We start from the raw sequence: 20,907 nt of genomic DNA, 5'->3' as shown, positions 1-20,907 counted from the left end.
TGCGCTTTAATGTGCAAGTTTCATTTCAGATTTACGGATTCCTTTCCTGGGATGCTTGGGAACTCCTCCATTAGGCACTTTAGTCCAATTCATACTCCACATCTTAAGCGCGATGCAATGCTGCGATGCTTTTAAAACTGAAATCTTCAGGCCTGCGAAGCATGATTGTGCATAGGGCCAGTAGGCTGAATTCTTGTGACGGTGAACAGGTGCATATCTTCAAATTCATCAATGATTATCTATCATTGTGTAATTTTATGTTTTGTTTATTCTCGTTACAGATGGTTAAAGACAGAGAAGACGAGGTGGGACACGCAGAAAACGAAAACAAACTCCAACAAGTGCAAGACAGATTTCCTAGTGATGACCTGGATCTGATGGAAAGGGTGGTCCCTAGAGAAGAGGTAGGTTACTCCCTCAACAAAAACTATAATGGCTCCCCCTGATCAAAAAAGTTATGAAAATTAAAGTTCCCTTTAAAAGGGAATGTTTGATTACATGTATAATATGAAAAGTTCTGCTATCTGTATTATTTATAATCAGTAGTCTACCACAAATATGCACCAGTCTGCAAATTACTTAGTGTCAAAGATTAACATTTGTATATCTTTTGAAAGAAGATCATGGCTTCAGTCTGAAAGTTTGGAAAATTGGAAAATTGAAAGAAAAAAATATATAATGAAAGTCTTAGTTGCGGTGAGTTGACATCAAATTAAGAAGTGCAAGCAGAATAGATACAAGTTACCACAAAACCCTGGTCGTGTTCATATTCTATTGAATGGGTTAGATAACCAATGAAATTTGTTTTTACTTGTCTGCGGTAGCGGTCACAAACAGGTATTGTAATATGATTGATAGTTTTTCACGTTTGACGTAATCATAATTTGTGGAGGGAATCATTAGGTATAAGCCGGTTGTAACGATTCTCTTATTCGATCCAGGTACCAGTCTATTCTGTTTGTATTTTTGTTGCCTAAGGGATGAAAAATAACCCATCCTGAAATTGATATTTTCACGTTTTGGGTCACTCGTTTTTGCATTTGGGTCACTCATTGAGTCAGTTTTTGGGTTGTTTTTTGTTTTGTTTTTACAAACTTGGAATATCCTGAAATTGATACTTTCATGTTTTGGGTCACTCGTTTTTGCATTTGGGTCACTCATTTAGTTATTTTTTTAATTTTTTTTATTTGGAATATCCTGCAATTGATACTTACATGTTTTGGGTCACGTGTTTTTGCATTTGGGTCACTCATTTAGTTGTGTTTTTTTTTGGTTTTTTTGTCTGTGCTCCCAATTTAGCCAGTGCAAAGATCAATGTCACCTGTATTTGGTCCAAAGTCACTTCAAAGAAAGCGGACGATGTATCATTTGAATTTGCCTACCTGCTTGAGCGCCGATTTAGGGGTTTAAGTTCACAGAAGTGGAAATTAATTTCCCTTATGCAATTAATTGCAGATTTGGTGCAAATCACTTCCTTTTTGTTTTAGCAAAAATAAAGCCAAGGACCACTATTGTTTTGCAGGATTTCCCCAATGTCTTAACAGGAGTGACCACAAAAGTTATTACTAACTTTGAAATTTGAAAGGAAAAACGGAAACTCGTCTGGAAATTAATTGGGATTAGTGGTGCATGTAATTAAGGATAACGTCTTTAAAACAAGATCATTCCTTGAATTTGACCAATTTTGTAAAATTTTGGGTCAGCCTGCTTTGTTTTTTCACTATTCAATAGACTATTGAGCTGTAATATGACGCATGTGGTGTAAGATGTTTTCCATTTTGTTTTAGAAAAAAATGAGGAAAAATAGAGAATTTTTGTACTTGATTAACTACTTTGTAACTAGGGTGACAATCGCTATGGATATGCTGTGAGGTTGGGATTGCTGCGAAGGATTAAAAAGTTGTGAAAAAGTTTGCTGTCGTGAAATGAAAACAATAATTGCATGGTTCTCTAAAAGAAAAATGAAGTTTGCTTTAAATAGTAGAATATTTTATTTAAATAATAAAATATTTGGCAATTTGGGGAAAGCAACAACAGTTGGGCTGCATTTGCAACTATTGTTCATCTTCACACTTATTTTTATTTTAGCACTCAAAAGAAATGTTTTGAAATTTAATTATGATCATTTGGCATCTTTGTTGCTGTCTTTTTAAAGGAATATTTTTTGTATAAATAATACATCATTCACCAGGCTGTACATTAAATGAAATTGTAACAATTTTGTAATTTGATATGTTGATTGAAAACCACTTTATTAAATGGATTCATTTGATATTTGTGGAATCCTCCACAATCCAACTTTCCCTTTTACACAAATGTATAAATGTATCACTCTTGCAATGCTTTTGATTAATCACATTGAGCATACAATTGAAATGCGACAGTAAAATTCCTATTGTGAAATAAAAGATAAGAAGAATATTTTATAGGTTATAAATGTATGCTTCACCTATAGATATATTTAAAATTCAAATAATAATATCAGACCATTCAATTGTACTGGTATTTTTAGCAATAGACCTATACATTGCACAGTCATTCTGTAAGAATAAAAGTTTTGATTTATCGCTAGGTGTTTCACTTGATAGAACTTGAAAAATTGTTCAAAACATAATGATTTGTTTTGCCTCCAAATAAAGAGTGGTATAGACCATAAATAATAGTAATCAATCGATCAAATGCTTGAAAATAGTGCTCAAGAACTCATTATATTGCCTATGTTTGGTGCACTATAAAGGAGTCAAGTTCAAACTGCGTTCACTCCTGACAGCATGAATGTGTGACAAATTGAGTCTAGACGGTCATGTATTTTTGGATGTGATGTATTGAACGGGGTATAGTGACAAGTGACATTAGGAACCTTTAGTTTGAACTGGCAAAAAGTCAAAAAGGCAAGCAGGGGTCTTTATTGGCCTTTTATTAATATGTGGGCCTACGTGTGGCGTGTATCGCCGTTTGTGTCAGAAATGTCGGTCGTAACATTAAATACAGACTTGAAGTTGAATAACGATTGTTTGAATGTTTGCCTTTGAATGTGTCGGTAGTTGTCACTCTCCGGCTGGCGCAGTTGGAATTCTTTGCATTTGCACAAAGTCAGGAAACCAATTGCAGACTACGATTATAGATTATAGCGTGTGGACAGTAGTGCCGTCTTAAGGGAATGTGGAGTGTTTTAGGCTAATGAAAGTTGATTCATTGGTTCTCAGCTCAAATATTTGGATAAGGAAGGTCAGGAGGAGGTGACTATTTCATTAGTCATTATTCATTATTTGACATAGCCTACTTTCATTATTTGATCATTTCAGCCTTTAAAGATTGCACATTTTCACATGCATGGCATTTAACATCATATTTGGCCATTTTTAGCTTCAAAATGGCAAAATTTGTTTAAAAAATGGTTTATTTTGGGGGTGAATGGCATAAGGGCACATGGGGGCCAGCTGATACCCCTTTGATTAGGCATGACTGTATGGACCCCACAGTAGATGCTCAATGTGTCTAAAGTTAATCGTACCATAAACCCTGGAAAAAGTGATTGCACAGTATTGCATGGGAGGGGTGTTAGTTAATTAGCTGATGCCCCTTCGACTAGGCTTGGAGCAACCCTTCCAAAAAACACATAAACAGGATGACTAAATGTTTGTTGTTAATATGTTTGTCACACAGGTGTGAGTATTCAATATTGCAACAACATCTATATCTGATCTTCTGGACCCACTGTATCTAGGCCCTATAGGAAGAAAAAAAAATTAAATGGCACAATTTTTCGTCATTTGCCCAGGGGTTGTGGTAATACTTTTTGTACCAACCGACAGCACCAACAATGAAATTTGGAATTTAGGGCATTTGGGCTCTGGTAAACATACTAAAAACCGCACAATTGTGGAACCAAAATATGTGCCCAGTCATCCTAAAAAATAATTCAAACCCCGTTGCCGTAGGCTGGGGTATAATTGAGGGAGGGAGAAATTGTGCAATGAGGGAGTACTATGTAGTATTTCTTTTGGAAGTTGTTTTGGGGTGAGAAAAAAACTTAACTTATAATCGTGATAAAAATGGTAAGCGAGAAAAATCGCTTCATGCTCCAAAACATTGACCTGTTGTATTCAGTGCAGTAAGAATGGAATTTTGAATTGGGAACATTATTAAAAGCACAAAGCTCTAGTGTATTAAAATGTAATTTAATGGAAATTATGAATAAACCAGGAAATATGTGAACAACCTGGGTTTTATGCTTCAAATCATATTGAAATGTGGTCAATTCGTAATTTAATTTGTATGAAACGAGAAATTGAATTTTTAGACTCCATATTGTTCGAACTTTGAATAAAATGGTGAAAAGAGTGACTTCAAAACATGTACCGCTTTCAATAATGGATGAGTATGGTTTTAAATAAAATCTAAAAAGGAAGAAAGAAATACAACTTTATATCACAATCGTACAAAATGAGTAATTTGGTGCTAAATAGATTCTAACATTCATGCTTGGTTTTAAAAAGAATCATTTTAAAACTTTTGTTAAATGTTTCTGCTACATGAATAATTTAATATATATATTGATATCTCGGAGAACCTTTACACACCGCTGTTAATGAGAGTTTTGATTCATTGTGGCATAATAATGAATAGGCAAGCATTAAATAAATAAAAAATGAAAGTCAATTTTTTCATTCTGCAAATACACACAGATACGAATTGAATCACCTATACCGTTTCTCGATTATTTTTTAATTAAAATATCAATTCATATATTTACTTGTGACTAGAGTAAATAAGGATGGAAATTAAATGAGCAAATCTAATGATTTTGTGGAAAATGCAAAATTGTTCTTTATTTTCAAATAAATTATTAAAGGAGCAATCCATACAATTATACACTTGAAGGGACAAGTTTTATGATACATAGACATTAAACAAAAGGGACAGGTTATGGCATAAGGTACTTCTTAAAAGTGTGAGTAAGTTTTATTTAATTTCTGTTGGAAACATTAAAAAACAAAAAAAATTCTGAGCAGGACATTCATAATTTAACATTGTAACCTCGTTTTCTAAAATTCCTATAGACAGAATTGCCCTTCAGCTGAAGTCCAGAACAAGGAAATATGCGTCCGTGTAAAAATTAATACTAATAGTGACACCGATTCCAAAATCCATATGCAAAACACTAATATGCCCAAACATAATAATAATTAGGAATGCCTAACAAGTTTTCCAACAATGACTGCCTATATTACATCGTTGCAAGCATTGTAGATCGCTACAGGGAGGTCGAAGAACAATGGCGGAGATATTGACATTACGACAGGATCCTTTGTCATCTTCATGTTGAGTGGTATTGATCGAAATTGCGCTAATCAATTACAATATCTGTTGCTGGCTAGACGAGCGGCAAATATTATGTTGTTGCGCACTGCCGTATTATCAGCGTTTTGGAATGCTTTTATAATAATTCATAATTGATAAAAGTTTGCCTGCGGTAAAATTGTCGACATGTTTTCGCACAATGTGGTAATGAAGAGAATAATTGGGTTAAATTTCAATTATAAAGAATTGTTATGAATGTTTGTTGCTTATTATGATCTAAATACACTTTGTAATAGGTGGCTATTTAAAGCACTTGTTTATTTGCATTGCAGGCTGAACAGCTACTTGTATTTTATAGTCAATAAATTGGCATAAACGCTAAAATCGATGAAGTTTAACATTGCCCATTCTGAGAATGGCTCAGTAGATTAATGTATTGCAGTTGCAGAACGAAGATGTTTTTTGGTTCATATTTGCTTAAATGCTGATCATGTGTAATTTTGAAGAAAATTAAAAGGAGGGGTGGGCATCTCACCTCAGCATGCCCATCCCATGACTGTACGCACTTTTCTACACATGTAATATTGGTATAGTTCAGAGCACTTTGAGGATAAAAAATAACAACAACAAGATTCATTCATCAAATGGAAACTGGGATAATGATAACATGCCCGTTTCTCAAATTATCAACAGTGTCCTCATACCACCCACACCGTATGTGCCATCACCACAGCCACAGTGGCCATCCCCTCCCCCTCCCCCAGGGTCTCAAGTATATCCCATCCCTCAGGGGTTTGTTTACATGTCTCCCATCTTTGCCTTCGTACATAGGATAATGACTGGTCACTCATCTGAATTTCAGGAGATTATAACTGATCTGTGATGTTTGATGGATAAATATGTCCAAACCTTAATTAGATGAAATATATCTGGTCATGTGGATGTATACATTTCCGCAGATTCTCTTCAGTTGTGTTTGTTCAGCAGGTCTTGTGGTTCTTGAAAAGGCTGAATTTGGGCAAAAATCAATGTTTTTAATATTTTCCCAGGGGTTTGTGGTGATAAGGTCAAGAAAATTGAATGCAATAATCATAATCAATGAGGTAATGTTTGGTGAGTTTAGTTGACTCATAATTAAGAATAGAAATGGCTGTCGCCTGATGAAAAGTGTGTGCGAAGGGTGATCTTGTTGAGACTATTGGCTACCTACCCCAGGCCTCCACCTGGCTAACTAGTGACACCGTTGAAGAAAGAATGAAGAACATTACTTCAAATGAGTAATACTAGAGTTCCTGTATTTCTAAAAAGAGGGGACTGAGTGTCTGTAAAAAGAGGGGGCTAAGTGGCTGATATAATCCCAAAACAGGCTGAATTTGCATGATTTAGCTGTCAAAAGATGGGGCTGGGACCCCCATCAGCCCCCTCAGGATCCGCCCCAGCAATATTGCATTACCTTTCACAACATTGCTGTGAATTCAGGGCTAGAATTTTGCGAGAATCTGTGAATTGATTCTTGCAATTAGATTCTCGTAAACAAATTTGTATAAATCAAACTTCTCGTAAACTTATGTTTACGCAATAAAATCAAATAATTCTCACAAACAAAAAAGTTTGATTCTTGCAACGTGCAACAAAAGTCGAAACCTTGGTATTTTAGAAAGCAAACATCAAACTCAACATGTCCATCAAACCTAAATGGCCCAGCTGAAATGCTGGAGGCCTATGAATGTGATCCGAAAAGTTGGTACTGCTCCAAAATTTCAAATCGGGCAACAATTTTGCAACATTTAAAAAACAAGAGTAGGCTGTAGTTTTCATTTTGCAATGTGATATCCTTGTCACATGTACTTGCTATGTTCTTATCATTGAAATCACCGATTGGACAAAGCAATTTAGATTTGTTGTATGATAACGAGGGAAACTCTATACTAAACGAGGGTTCTAGTCGCTGCATGATCATGCATTGGAATTAAGAAGTAGGCACGTAGGACCTTAAAAGACCTTGTGAGACAAGAAATGCATGTTGTGTGGGTATGTGTATAAATGCTTAGTCATTTTGAACTTGGTGCTTATGGTTCAAAAGTTTTTAAGCGATTATGGCATCTTCACTCTATGATGTCATTTTAAGATCAAATAATGAACCAATGGCATATGCGACTTCTACCAACTTGCTGCTAAAAGGTTAGCTGTGCTCCTAAGCCAACCTGCCTTTTATTTTTCCATCCAATAAAGAAAAACAAGTGACCAAATTACATAGCATATCCCCTCTGACACTATGCTGAGGCTGAAGAGAGACTGGAATATGTACATTAAAATATCAAGAGCATTCTGCTGGTACATGGTTGGTGAAGTTTCTATTCACCCATTGCATGGTTCCGCCAATTGTGCGAGGAGAGCCTAGATTAATGGCAGCATGCATGAATGGGAATTGAACCAGTCATATAACATTGTGTAAAGTTCTGTAATTTTTCCTTTCATTTCATGCCAGTTTGAGGCTCTCCTTGCATCATGGTGGAACCGTGCGATATGCGAATAACTGAGACTTTCTAGGTCCTGGTGTAACAATGTACTTTAGGCTTGCCCTCTAGTCACTGGAGCTAGTCCGAGCTACCCACAGATCCTCCGAACAAGGTTTGTGGGTTAGTGTTGGTTAACTCGACTTTTTTAGTGACTGAGGGTTCAAGAGCTAGTAGAATTTTGCTTTTGTGTAGTTTTTATAAACAATTCTAATTTTACTTCTTGGTAGAAAGTAACTGATCCCTGAGAAGTGCAGGGGTATGCCTATAGGACAGAAAATGTCCAGCCAGGACAAGACAGGACAAGACAGCCTCTAGGAGTATGATGTGTGTACCATTTCAGATCTGCACACATCATTTAAACCCCGGGGGGGTACTCAAGTTTGATTTTGGTATGTATGTGCCGCTGAGAATTTGAAAGTGGACCCATCAATATACCAATTTTCAAGAAATTTGGACCCATTGATATACCAAAAGTCAAAATTTTCGACCAAATTTAACCCAAATTGTCTTAGTTTTTACAAATTTTCCCAATTTTTTGGGGAAAATTTTGAAATTTTGGCTAGATTGAGGCAAAATTGGGCTATTTTTCTAAAAAATTGAAAACTTTTTGAAAAAAGGACCCATTCATATACCAAAATTGGCTTAAAAAAGGGGTCATTGATATACCAAAAGGCCGAAAATGCTACCCATATTAGCGGCACGCCCCGTATGGTCATTTGTACTAAGTACCCCCCTGGGATTTAAACTAGGAAGTCATGCAGTAGGATTGAAACTTTATATCATAATAATTATAGACCAAAGCAATACTACATGTTATAATTACTCCTACATGCACTCTGTTTACACTGTAATTTATTTTTGGACCAGACTGATCTAATTTTATTTACTACACAGAAATCCTACACTCAATTCACAAATTATCTCATTCTCGAATGTACTGATAGCAACCTTAAAATAGAGACAATTTAATCTTTTGTTTAATTGCTGTCAATCTCATCTTTCGGAAATAGAAGAGGATTAATTATCCGCTTCTTTTGTTCTCGCTCGTCCAACTGTCATGACGTCTTCCAGGTCGTCGTAATTTGTCAAAACAAAAACCAGCGAGCTATTTAAAGGGGTATATTCAGGATGTAATTATATATGCGGACGGGATGGTTTTGTTTATTAGGAGGTAGCCCTGTAAATCTGGTTGTTAATTAGTCACTGTTAATTGCATAATCACACTGACAATTAGTCTGTCACATTTTGGTAAACAGGGACTAATTATAAATTTAAATTGGGTTTAATTAGTCATTTATGCTTGGGATTTTAATGTTTTATTTAATTATCAGTCAAGAGTTAAGATATCTTGCACTGAAGTAGCTAGGGCATGATTGTGGTATCTCTTCTATTATGTATTATGTATAAATTGCAGTATTAGAAAGAGTGAAAAATAAACACAGAAACAAGTGATATCAATTATTACAGGGTATGTACAGCCCCTCCTTTTCCCTACCTCATCCCTGAAAGTAAGAGTGGACTTGTCAGGCTATAGTGAAAAGTAATAAAACAAAGTTGTTTGGACTGTTCCATATCCTGTCACATAGGTGTATGCAGAAGTAATTTAACTAATAGCAATAATGAACGAAATACATAGCTATTGAGTGAGATGGAAGATCGGCAGAGCTCTTTCAGTATTTCAACTCCAAAATATACTTGTTTGTGTAATTATTATTATAAAGCAACCCCCTAATATGGACATTTCAAAGAATATCCATGCAAAATTGCCCTTTTCTGCAAATAGTATGTTTTCCCACAATTTACCAACTGACCTGGGTTTTTCACATGACCTCTTCAGAAGAAACAAATCATTTAGGGCAGAATTAATTTGATAATTTAAAACAAAAGATTCTTTACTCTACCTTGGCCCGACTCAGCCAACCAATTAAATACTGTCCCTTTTATAGAAATGTGTTACTATTTTTTTGCAGAAACTGTTAAAAATATATACCAGAAAAGAGGTTCTTGACCTGTATTAAAGATATGTGCCTGCTAATAGTCTGTGTGATGTGATGCTGCTAATTTTGACCGTTTACATGCTCAACTTGCGATATTTCATGCTGAATTTCTTTCAGAGTGCAATCCATTTTTTAAAATAAAATTTCAATTGTCAGTTTTCAAAAAATAATAAGAGGGAACATATTAATTTCAAAATTTCACTCTAAATGTATTTTTCTTTAATTTTTGATACCAACTCCATATTTTATTTATTTATTTATTCTGGAAAGCGATAACCAAAATGGCTGCCAGTCATTTGGCTACCAGTTACCCCAGATCTGTTGCCATGGCTACCGCATGTCATAGCCAGTTGTCAGAGATAGGGAGGGATTTTTGCTGTTCATTGACTTCATCCCCCTCCGGTCAAACATGGTCTAAATCGGCACTAATGAGCACCGGGCTTGTCAGGCCTGTGACCACTACCAGGGCTTACTATAATACCAATACCAGGGTATGAAGCTGTGACGTTGAGATAACTGCATGCTAGCTAGTCTACATACACAGCTTTCTGTGAAATTGCGGAACTTCAGTATATAAGCAAAAGTTATGTTGCTACTAGTAGCATGTGATATAGACTACAATGGTTCGTAGTTTTGTCATTGATGTTTATGCCATGATCCCATTTGATGAGTAAAAGATCTTGGTAGGGACCTGGTATTATGAATCGTCACAGGGTCTCGATCGCCGTAAGCATTTATCAAGTTTACTACTACTCATGTGCAGTTGTTGGTAGGATATTGAAATGGTTTTGCGTCTATGCCATTGTTTTGATGCCGAATATGACCAAAAATCAATGAGGGCGCCTTAATTAGTCTACTGGACTCGTACCAACTTATTAGTACTTTTACTACAACAACAATTTCTCATAGTTGGCACAGTTGGTAGGATATAGCAATGGTGTTGCGTCTGTACCATTCGATGCCATATATGAACAGCAACCAGCAAGAGTGTCTTAATTAGTCAAGGCTTGTTAAGGACCGGTCAAGCAGGCTGGCAGGCAGGAAACTGTAGGAGGATTCATAGGTGATTAACACAGGCTTTATTACACCTGTTTGGGGACCCGGTATAGGACCATAATGTGTGCATGCATGGTGCAACTCAACATGATTGGTACTCTATGACTTATTAGATCTACATAGGAGTGGATATCCGTAGGTCTTTTCCCATACACATGTGTGGTGAGTTTTTGATTCGGACAGCTGGAATCAAATTATAGAACTTGTTTGTGCGAAGAAATCACTGGATCTGGGACGGAACTATCCCAGCTTTCAATAATTGTACTATTGGTAACTGGTACTATCTATAGGAAATACTGTTGTTCAGCGAGTGATTGAGAGTGAATTTTCTATCTCGGACAAACTTGTATTTCTTAAAATTTGAGTGGAGTTTTGGTTTGGTCAACTGGAATCAAATTATATCTTGTATGCTTGAACAAATCAGTACAAGTCAGTCCCAGACTATACCAATGTTGGTACATGTACGGTCTTTTATTTTATTGGAAATATTGTTCTTCAACAAGTAATCGCAAGTGAGTTTTCAATAGTGGACACTGGACGGACTTATATTTCACTTCCAATTTGTGAAAAGTTTTGATTAGGACAGCTGGAATAAAATTACTGAGCTTGTTTGCTTGAAGAAATCTACAACTCTGACTGGACTACCCAAACTTTTAATTTTGTCAGTAACTGAATTATTTTATGGGAAATACTTTCTTCTACGAGTGAATCAAACCTGGATGGACTTGATTGGTTCAAATATGCGATATTATTCTGGATATTCTGTCGGAAGATAGATAAATAAGATGATTTGTTACAACTATGATATAAGCGCAGTGGACTTTAATAGTGCAATGCTCCTGTAGCAATTATACATAACTTGGAATATATTACCATTGTACTCTCCACAGGAAATCATGGTAAGTTCAATCTTGTTTCTGTTCCTTGTTTTGTTGGGATGAGCCCAATATTTTGTTATGTCACTTTGGAGGTGCTATGACAATATTTTGCTGGCGTTGGGATGCATTATTATACCAACAAGTCCCATTGTTATACCAACAAGTTCCATTGTTACACCAGAGAGCCCCGACTCTATGTAAATTGTTACAGAAACGTTCTTGTTTGTATGGATGTGTGCGATGGTCTTCGCTGGGTGTTTAAAAGGATATATCAGTCTAGGCTTGCTTGAATGAAAATATGATACTGTTGCAAGGATCCATAACATGCTCATCTATCAGGGCACAGTTCTTTAACCCCAATACATTTGTACATTCATTGCATGACCTTAGAAAATGTGGGTACAGAAACTCATGCTCTGCAAGTTGAGGTCAAATTTTCCACTATGAGTGTTTAATTGAGGCTATTGAACTATGCCATTGGGATGAGGCCATTGTGGTCCATAGTGTAAAATTCCGACAATGATAACAGAAAGAGATATCAGTCTTAAGGTGGGACTTACCTATAATTCCAGGGTTATATAAGACCAACCTTAATGAACCCAAACGTTTGGCGCTGTTTTCAATGTACACAAATTGAAAAAAACAACAATTGTTTTACTTTCAGGCTGTTTTGACGCAGAGAAAATGGTCTGTTTTAAAAGAATAAAATAAGGCCACAGATGGCTTGAGTTAAAGAAATGGAAGCATTTAATTGTCGTCTTAAGAAACGCTGATTTGGTCCATATGTAACACAACATTTGTGATGTGAGTCATTTTAACTTGTGATGTCATATGAGGCAATTCTGTCATAATTTTACGCAATTTGGAGGTGAATTAAAATCGGGTTTTATTATAAAACTGAATTAATGCTCTTCAAGTCTTAAATAATAATGGAATTGGGTACCAATTGAAAAAATGCCTATTGAGGTGTGGCATTCTTGGCCTAAAAGGTGGGAATTTTTGTTTTGAGTGGAGGGATGGACACCCCGGGATGGACACATGCCCCCTCCTGGCACCCCCACTGGTCTTAGGCCAGTCCCGGGTTCAGAAACACAATCACTGCATCGCTGTACTTTACCATTGATACTCATCCAATGTCGGCTACCGCTTTTAAGATTAAAAGATATGTATCTGAAAATATTGTGGTTAAAAAATATTTATGGTTTTTGTTAATTCCGTCAATAAAATACCCGCTTAGCACCACCAGTATATTAATTACTACCTTGTACTTGGTACAGGTTGTGGTTAACTAATACATAATCCTTTAATATCATAAGTTAAGCCGAACTTGAGAACAATGCGGTTATTATGGACCAGATAGAGCATCAACACTCTGTGAATATGAGAATGATCTCGGTTAGCCATCCGATTGGCAGTGCCATGTTGAGCCTAACCATGCATTGACAGAGGATATTGGTGTGAATGGAGTTCCTATTTTACATCAATAACATCCAGTTTGGCTGGTGCTGTTGGGAAACTGGTTCAACGGGAAGTACGTGCAGCTGTGGACTTTCTGTTGTGCAGTGGATGTTTTTGACAAAGTTTGTCGTTCATTTAGTGAAAAACAATAGCAATGGTTTTATCACAGGTGAGCTAAATTAACAATGTTAACCAAGCTTTCGAGAAATTATGAATTAGTCACAAGTTGAAAAGCAAGATTAAACCACTACGCCACTCACGATTTGGTACACTCACCGGAGCCCTTTCACCGGCTCAACCTTTATCTTGAGCGGATGTTATTGCTCTGAAGATTTGTTGACTATTGCTAGTGATGTTGACGCCTCCGATGACGTCACAGGTTGTAGATGATGTCAAACAAGAAAATCAACAGCCCAAGCAGCAACATATCTTCAGAGCAATAACATCCGCTGAAGACGCTGGTAATGTGGCGGTGAAAGTGCTCCGGTGAGTGTACCAAATTTGAGTGCGTAGAAATTTAATTTTGATTTACGTTTATCGCTACGTATACATCATTTGCATAGTCACAAGTTGTTTGTAATAAAAAGTATGATGATAAACACAGAACTTTGCATAAATACCACAAACTTACTATATTCACTCCAAAGACGTAACTGAGCGGATGGATGGTTATAATCGACCTTTTCAGCAGCTGATAATATGACGCCAAAATGTGTAGAACACTTGAATTGGACTCGGTAAATAAAATAAATGTTTGAGAAAATAATAGTCAGATTTGTGCCAAATAATGAAACGCACCTGTAACTTCCTGGAAAAGGAAAAAAAAATTATACAGGTGTATGTGTATTACTAATGAGCCACATGGTATATTATAGGGAACGAACACCTAGTGTGATGTAAGCGAGGAACCAATGTGACGCTGTGATGCGATTGAATCCAGATCAGAGATGGTGATCTGGATCAAATATATGCGTAATGTTTTCACATTCGGATACCGTTGATCCAGATTTCTGTGTGTGAATGCTGGCCATTTCTGATGATGATGATGATGTGGGTACTTTCAGTCAAGCTTTAAATCCCAGGTAAAATGGACTAAAGTGGACTTACTTGTTCTACATTAATCCACTTTCAACTGGAACCATGCATTAGTCTCAATATCAAACATGAAAGTACAATTGTTGGCGCTTTTGAAATTAATCGCCTTTTTCGGTTCAAAGCTAGCTTGAATGCTTTATAAAATATATTGGCATCATTTCAACTTGTTAATTATACAATTCTGAATCAGAAAAGAAATGGAAAAAGGTTGAACAGGTTCATAAGCTGGGAAAAATATTGCAAGGAATGAGGTGTCCACTGTAAGTCATTTTGTTTAGGCATGGAAGTACAAGCTGTTTCCATGGTTAGGGAATACATTGGATTTTGGCCAAGAGGAAATTAGGCTTGCGTAAATGTCATTATTTGAGAGAAAGATGATACCAGAACTTAACAATTTTTAGTCTAAGATCAGGCTGTTATGTTTTTCTCACCATAGTGTGGCCATTTGAACTTCAAATTTCTTACCATTTATATACACATTTATGTAATTTAAATTGTTATACCAATGTAAACAGGGACTTGGACTATTATTTTAATATAAATCAAGAACTCACTTTAAAAGATTAAAATAGAAAAATTAAAATTCTAAATGCAGCTATTCATGTTTTGGTGCTAAAAGTTTTATGGTATCATAAAGAATGTTTTGTTGATAGTTGTGACATATTAATTACTATTATTTATTTCCCTTAGCTAAATTATCTAAATATAAACTTTATCTTTTTTCCCACAAGACTAATAATTTCAATCCAAATACAATTTATTACATTTATTCAAATCAATCTGTTATTATTTTCTTTGAAAATTTAGCCTTCTCTTTGTCCATTCTTTTATTGTACCATTATCAGAAGCCTGGATCTTTACTCCATCTCCAAAACTATTCACCACATGACATGATACAGGCAAATCACACAAAAATTGGGTACTTGAGAAAGATCCATGTTCTTGCCTTCTGTACCCTTATACTATGAGGTCATGGTCATCGTCTTTTTGTCCTCCTCAAATATTCCAATGTTTTTATTATGATACATAAATCTGTCAATATTTTGAGAACAAGTTCACTGTAGAATAGTACAAGAGGGAATAGTCACAGTAGATGTGACAAATAATTATGACCAAGGATTGGCTCCAAAATCATGATCCTGGCCAGCAATTGACTTACAGGCTAATTAGCACCCCTCCCCTAATAAGTGCCCCTTACAGAATTGTTCAAGTGGCTTTTGTTAATATTAGTGCCCCCATTTGCAATAGGCCCTACACCTGTACAACTAAATTCTTTCAGATGTTGAAATAAATTTATCCCCCACTTCTTTATACATTGATTATGCATGGACTATGGTCTTGCACACTTGGTCAGTGAACTTGATGCCAGCCACAGCCTTTATCAAACCAGCCATTGGGTCAACATATTGAATTAACACTCATAAATTATATCATGAGAACCAAATTCAGTTTTATATCCCCTCATATAAATTATATTTGATCTTCATGAATAATATTTTACCATAATTTCTACCAGCATTATTGTCAGAGCTGACTGATATTAATGATAAATGCTGATAAAAATTATTGGTAAATATTATTCATTTATGATAAAATAAAATATAATTTCTGCAATTATTGATCGAAAATGGCAGGTACCTGGAACTGGTCCAATTTGTACAATTGGAATCGTGGATGAAATTGTAACTGACCTATCACTAGTATCAGGGTCATATTTTTTCTTATTTCAATATTAGTAAAGCACACTTCCAATTTGTGCAATTGAAATTGTAGATTGAATTATTATATTTACTGAAACTTATTTGTAATGCTGTATTTTGGCTCTTTTATTTATTATACATACTATAATGGACCAATAAAGTAGATTTATTGTTATTTCCAAAAATATTTTCTATTGATGAATTTCACACCAAAATGTACATTAAATATCCCTAAACATGCTAAATGGGGTTGTGAAAGTTGGAATTTGTCCAAAAAATCATTGAAAAATCACTTGGTGTGACAGTTGATTTTGTTTAAAACTGAAGTGGAAAAATTTTAAGCGGTTTTAGCGAAGCAATGGTGCACTCAGCTGGACATGCCAGAATGTTGAATCATTGGAATTTTGATCATTTCAAATTTTGATAGATGCATGGGAAAAAATAAAAAATGGGTTAGGATGAGTAAGTAGCTCATGATTTAGATTTTCAATTAATGATTCAAGTTGGAAATTTTGTTCCACTTTATTTTCACATTTTTTCTTTGTGCTCATAAAAAGCTTGTGTAAAAATAAATGTGTGCAAAATTGTGATTTTGAAATTGTTGAAAAATTAGAAATTGGCAAAAATATTGAAATTGTTGCGCAAAAATGTATGTGAAAATCACAATTTATTTGCAGTTATGGTCATGGTGGGTACAAGTTCTGCCTCGCAATTCTGCGATTGTGAGTTTGAGCCTCGGCAGTGTCATAATGTTGTGCACTTGGGTAAGGTGCTTTACCTCACTTGCCTCTCTCATCCAGGGGTGAAATTGGGAGCTGTTATGAATATTGTCTATTCAAAGGTATTGAGCATGCCTTTGGCAGCTGACATATTCTAATGGCAGCGGAATAAATAAAAAGGTTTTGATACATGTGAAAGGCACTGTTATAATGTCAATATTTATTATTATGGTGTAGAAATACTTGAAACATTGATTGTCAAAGCTGTTAGGTCTATCCCTGGTAGGTCTAACTGCTTTTAACCTAGAAACAAGTGCGTCATGCCTCGTTTCAATCTGAAGATTAGGAGAAATGTCACGTCCAGCTTGCAAAATGATTACGTTTAAGGAGAGCCTGTTGAATTCTTGCGATCCAAAACCGATAGGTCATTTACGTAATGTTGCAGCACATCTAAGTAGAGCAGCGTGTCAATCCTGGATGTCATATTCACAAGAAAGGCCTATCTGCAATAGCTGCCAGGTGTCATATGTGTACAATATAGAATGCACAAAATGATTGAATTGTCTATAGGGCAGCTATTGCAGATAGGCCGCTTGAACCAAACCCTTGCTATATTCTTTGCCACTGGTACAGGCCAGCACCAGAAAATTTACAGTGTTGTCAGTCCTATCCGAAAAAATTGTCAGAGGGTATTCTCAGACGATCATAGAATTCTTGAGAATGGGCATACTCGAGAGCAGGGTTGTAGCTAGGATATTTTTAGTGGTGGTTGACATTTGATGAAAATCTTGCATATTTGATAATTTTTTGCCAAAATGTACTGATTCAATAAAATGGTGCAATTTTGACCTCTGAGTGTTGGGCTCCAGTGTTTAAATTGCACATTTCCCCAAGTTTTGACTCAAGAATGACGTAACTTAAGCAGAAAAATCACCGTGTGGACGAGCATAGGATGACACAAATGGATGCTCTTGAGTTTGCATACTTGGTTTCCTGATTATTTATCTTGGCAGGAAAGGAAAATAAATAGTTGCAAACTTTACTTGCAACAGATGGAAAAGGCACATTTTTGACATTTTTAGATGCTTTTCTTTGAAATCATGATGCTCCTATTTTGAAAGGTGTTTCCACCATTTTTACCTCAAATAGTTTCATGTTTCCATGTAGGAAATGATAATAATGAACTTTTGTACAAAGTTGGTGTAAATTATTATTATTCACTGAAGAGATGTGCAAATTTTAACCCCATGTGTAAACCTGCTGATTGGTTAAAAGAAAATTATAATGATTTTTGAGCGTGGTAGGGCCAAAGTGGATTGAGCTTAATCTATAGGCTGTATTTTAATTGGTCACTCAGGTGACTATATCACATAATTATTCAATCAGGGGCTCCGTCAGAAAGGCAGAAGTCACTATCAAATATGAACTACTATGAAAACAAAAATGCCAACAAACAAAACCACCATCTGCTAATATGCAGCCTCAAAGACGTAAGAAATTATTTACACAGTCATAAAAAAAGGAAGAGGGACCGCTTTACAAGATAGTTTTTGGAAAAGAAGTGATAGAAGATAAACAGGCAGAGATAAAAATAAACTTGATTTCCTCGTGCCAAACAAATAAAAGGAAGCAACAAGCTCTGTTCTCACATTTGGAAATGGCCAATTGAGTTTACAGCTGCTATAGCCTAAAACCAGGGTGTTGCCAATTTTCTACTTTTTTTTCACCCAATTGGGCTCTTTTGGTCATTGTTTTGTGGAGAATATTGAGGATATTGCTACAGAAAATCAGTAAAATGTGCGAGATGAATATAAAGCGGCACCAAAAGGGAGTTTCTGTCGCGTAGAATCCCAATTTTTGACGAGTTAATTTGAGCATCTTTTGCCCATTCATCATACACCAGATCTGGGACCAGATCTTAAAAAAGAATTTATAACATCCAAGTTGGGTGCTTTTTGTTTGGTAAAGTATGGCAACACCAGCTGGATGCACAAGTTTTCGCCGTAACGGATCTGTTTTTATCGTCAAAATAGGACGTAGTTGAAATAATCCAGTTGACGTATTTAGTTGCCGGAGTTCAATCCAGGTGACTGCGTGAATGGATTTGGAAATGGATTGTATCCAAGTACGAAGGCAAAATTGCGCTAATGGAAGATGCAGATATCTCAATTCTTGATGTCTTACTATCAGTTTTATGCAATTTTGTTGTCTAAGTTGTTATTATTGTTGGTTTTAACTAAGGGAGCTGCAGACCCTGTTTCATATGCCAATATTTCAGTTACATTAAAAATGTGGCCTAAATGCTTCACCCTAGCATATTTTGCCTTCATCTCAATTTGAGTTCAGAGAGTTCTACATAATTTTAGTCTTGATATAATTCAGGATGAATAAAACTAATTATACTTTTGTTTGTCTTACTCATAAGATCGCGGATTGATATAGCACAATTAGCGTGCATGCAGTTGGGCACATCACCTCTGCTAGTTGCATAACGTTTGACTGGTGTGCACTTTTGTGAATTTACGCGAGCGTAAGTTGCGACTTAATTAACTTGCGAAGTAACAAAAACTTATACCAATTATAAGCCAAACAAAGTATATAGTACAGCCTCTTTTAGCATTAATATTTCGTTGTTTTGAATTTTAGCCTTATCATTTTAATCAATAAGGTAAGCTTATACAAAAACTTATACTCCAAAAGCGTAGGACTACTACAAGTGCAACAAGTCTCCCATAGCACATTCCTACCAATTTCATTGACTCCTCTGTATCTCCATGCAAACATGTGTGTAAAAAGTTGATATTTTGGTTCAAAATGTGGTTTTTGAGTCAGACAGGGTCAAAATGGCAAACCACCCAATATAAGCTTGATTTCTCCCTAAATTGAATACTAATTTGAACTGAAAATGTGATTATGTTTTACAAATGTTTTTTACATCATTTTGGCTAGAACATTGTGTTTTACGTGAGGATGGAGCTCATCATGATGGCAGATCCCCATACAGCAACGTAGCCCCACGTTTTTTTTAGGATGTTGTGGGGCATTTCGGGTCATTTTGGGCCAATTCTGGTGATTTTGGTAGAATTTAAGGGACTTGAGATGGATGGATTGTCTTTGGCTATCACTATGGACCACAATGGCCTCATCCCAATGCCATAGTTCAATAACCTCAATCATAGTACAAATTTTGACCTCAAGTTGCAGAGTATGAGATTTGTACCCAAATTTTTGAAGGTCATTCAATGAATGTACAAATGTATTGGAGTTAAAGAACTGTGTCCTGATAGATGAGCGAGCATGTTGTGGATCCTAGTGTATGGGCCTGTGTACGAGTTTGTGATGATATGACATGGCAGCCATAATTATTGCAAATATTGATTTCAAGCTGTAGGGGCTCTGCAGTATTCATAAATAAATAGAGAAAATTTAAACCATGAAGTTAACTTATTGTCATGCATCAGAGCTCAAACAACAGAATCAAATCTTTAATAAACCAAAAGGTGTTTTTGGGATCACGCCACGTTTTTGTGGTCAAATCCGCATTGCTGGACTGAATTCAGGTATTTTTGCATTCTTCAGGTGGTGGTGAGTTATGCTACAGGCAATTATGGTTAGGTACGGGTGGGGTGCAAGAACTAGAAAAGGATACCGAAAATAGAAATGGTGAAAATGAGGCCTATCAACTAGGGCTATGCCTATGGATGTTCAATTTGCCGTACTTCAGGGTATTCCATTACCAAAAACAAGATGTATTTATGCATTCAGTCTTGCTCAGGGTAAAGTGTGGTTTAGGGTGGGGAGGGTGTCCGAAAAAAATAGGCTAGTATGCTTTAGGGTTGTTCATAATAGGAGGAGGGAGGTTTGCTTTGCAGGACACAAACAGATCAATGTTTCGTTAGGATTCTTTGCAGGTGGGTGTGGCCCGAAGGGAAAGTGTGGTAAAAGGGAGGGGGTGGTGTATACAGGCCAGGGGGAAGGCGGAGAAGGCCGGTAGCATTGTGTTGTCACCAGTGGAATATGTAAGCTATGGGTTCTTATTCTGTTGTTTCCATAGGTTGGTCAAGTTATAAACTTTGTAAGGTTTCTGATAGGTCGATCCTTTAAATAAAGTAAAAATAACTTGAAGTGTGATCTGTATAACAAATATAGAACTGGCTCAGTTCTTCTGATTGTGATGTCAT

At 36.0% G+C, this 20,907-nt stretch overlaps 1 protein-coding gene across 1 annotated transcript in view; it reads left to right on the top strand.

Annotated features, from left to right (window-relative positions):
* The window catches only part of LOC140157449 (uncharacterized), a 112,689-nt gene that overhangs the window by 49,975 nt on the left and 41,807 nt on the right, over nt 1-20,907 (top strand). The window contains 1 exon segment of the mRNA XM_072180652.1: nt 282-404. Within this exon segment, the coding sequence (XP_072036753.1) occupies nt 282-404 (123 nt within the window).

Source organism: Amphiura filiformis, chromosome 7 (assembly GCF_039555335.1).
Source record: "Amphiura filiformis chromosome 7, Afil_fr2py, whole genome shotgun sequence".
Taxonomy (NCBI): Eukaryota; Metazoa; Echinodermata; class Ophiuroidea; order Amphilepidida; family Amphiuridae; genus Amphiura; species Amphiura filiformis.
The sequence above is the reverse complement of the archived record's forward strand: the minus strand, read 5'-3'. Positions and strand labels throughout refer to the sequence as shown.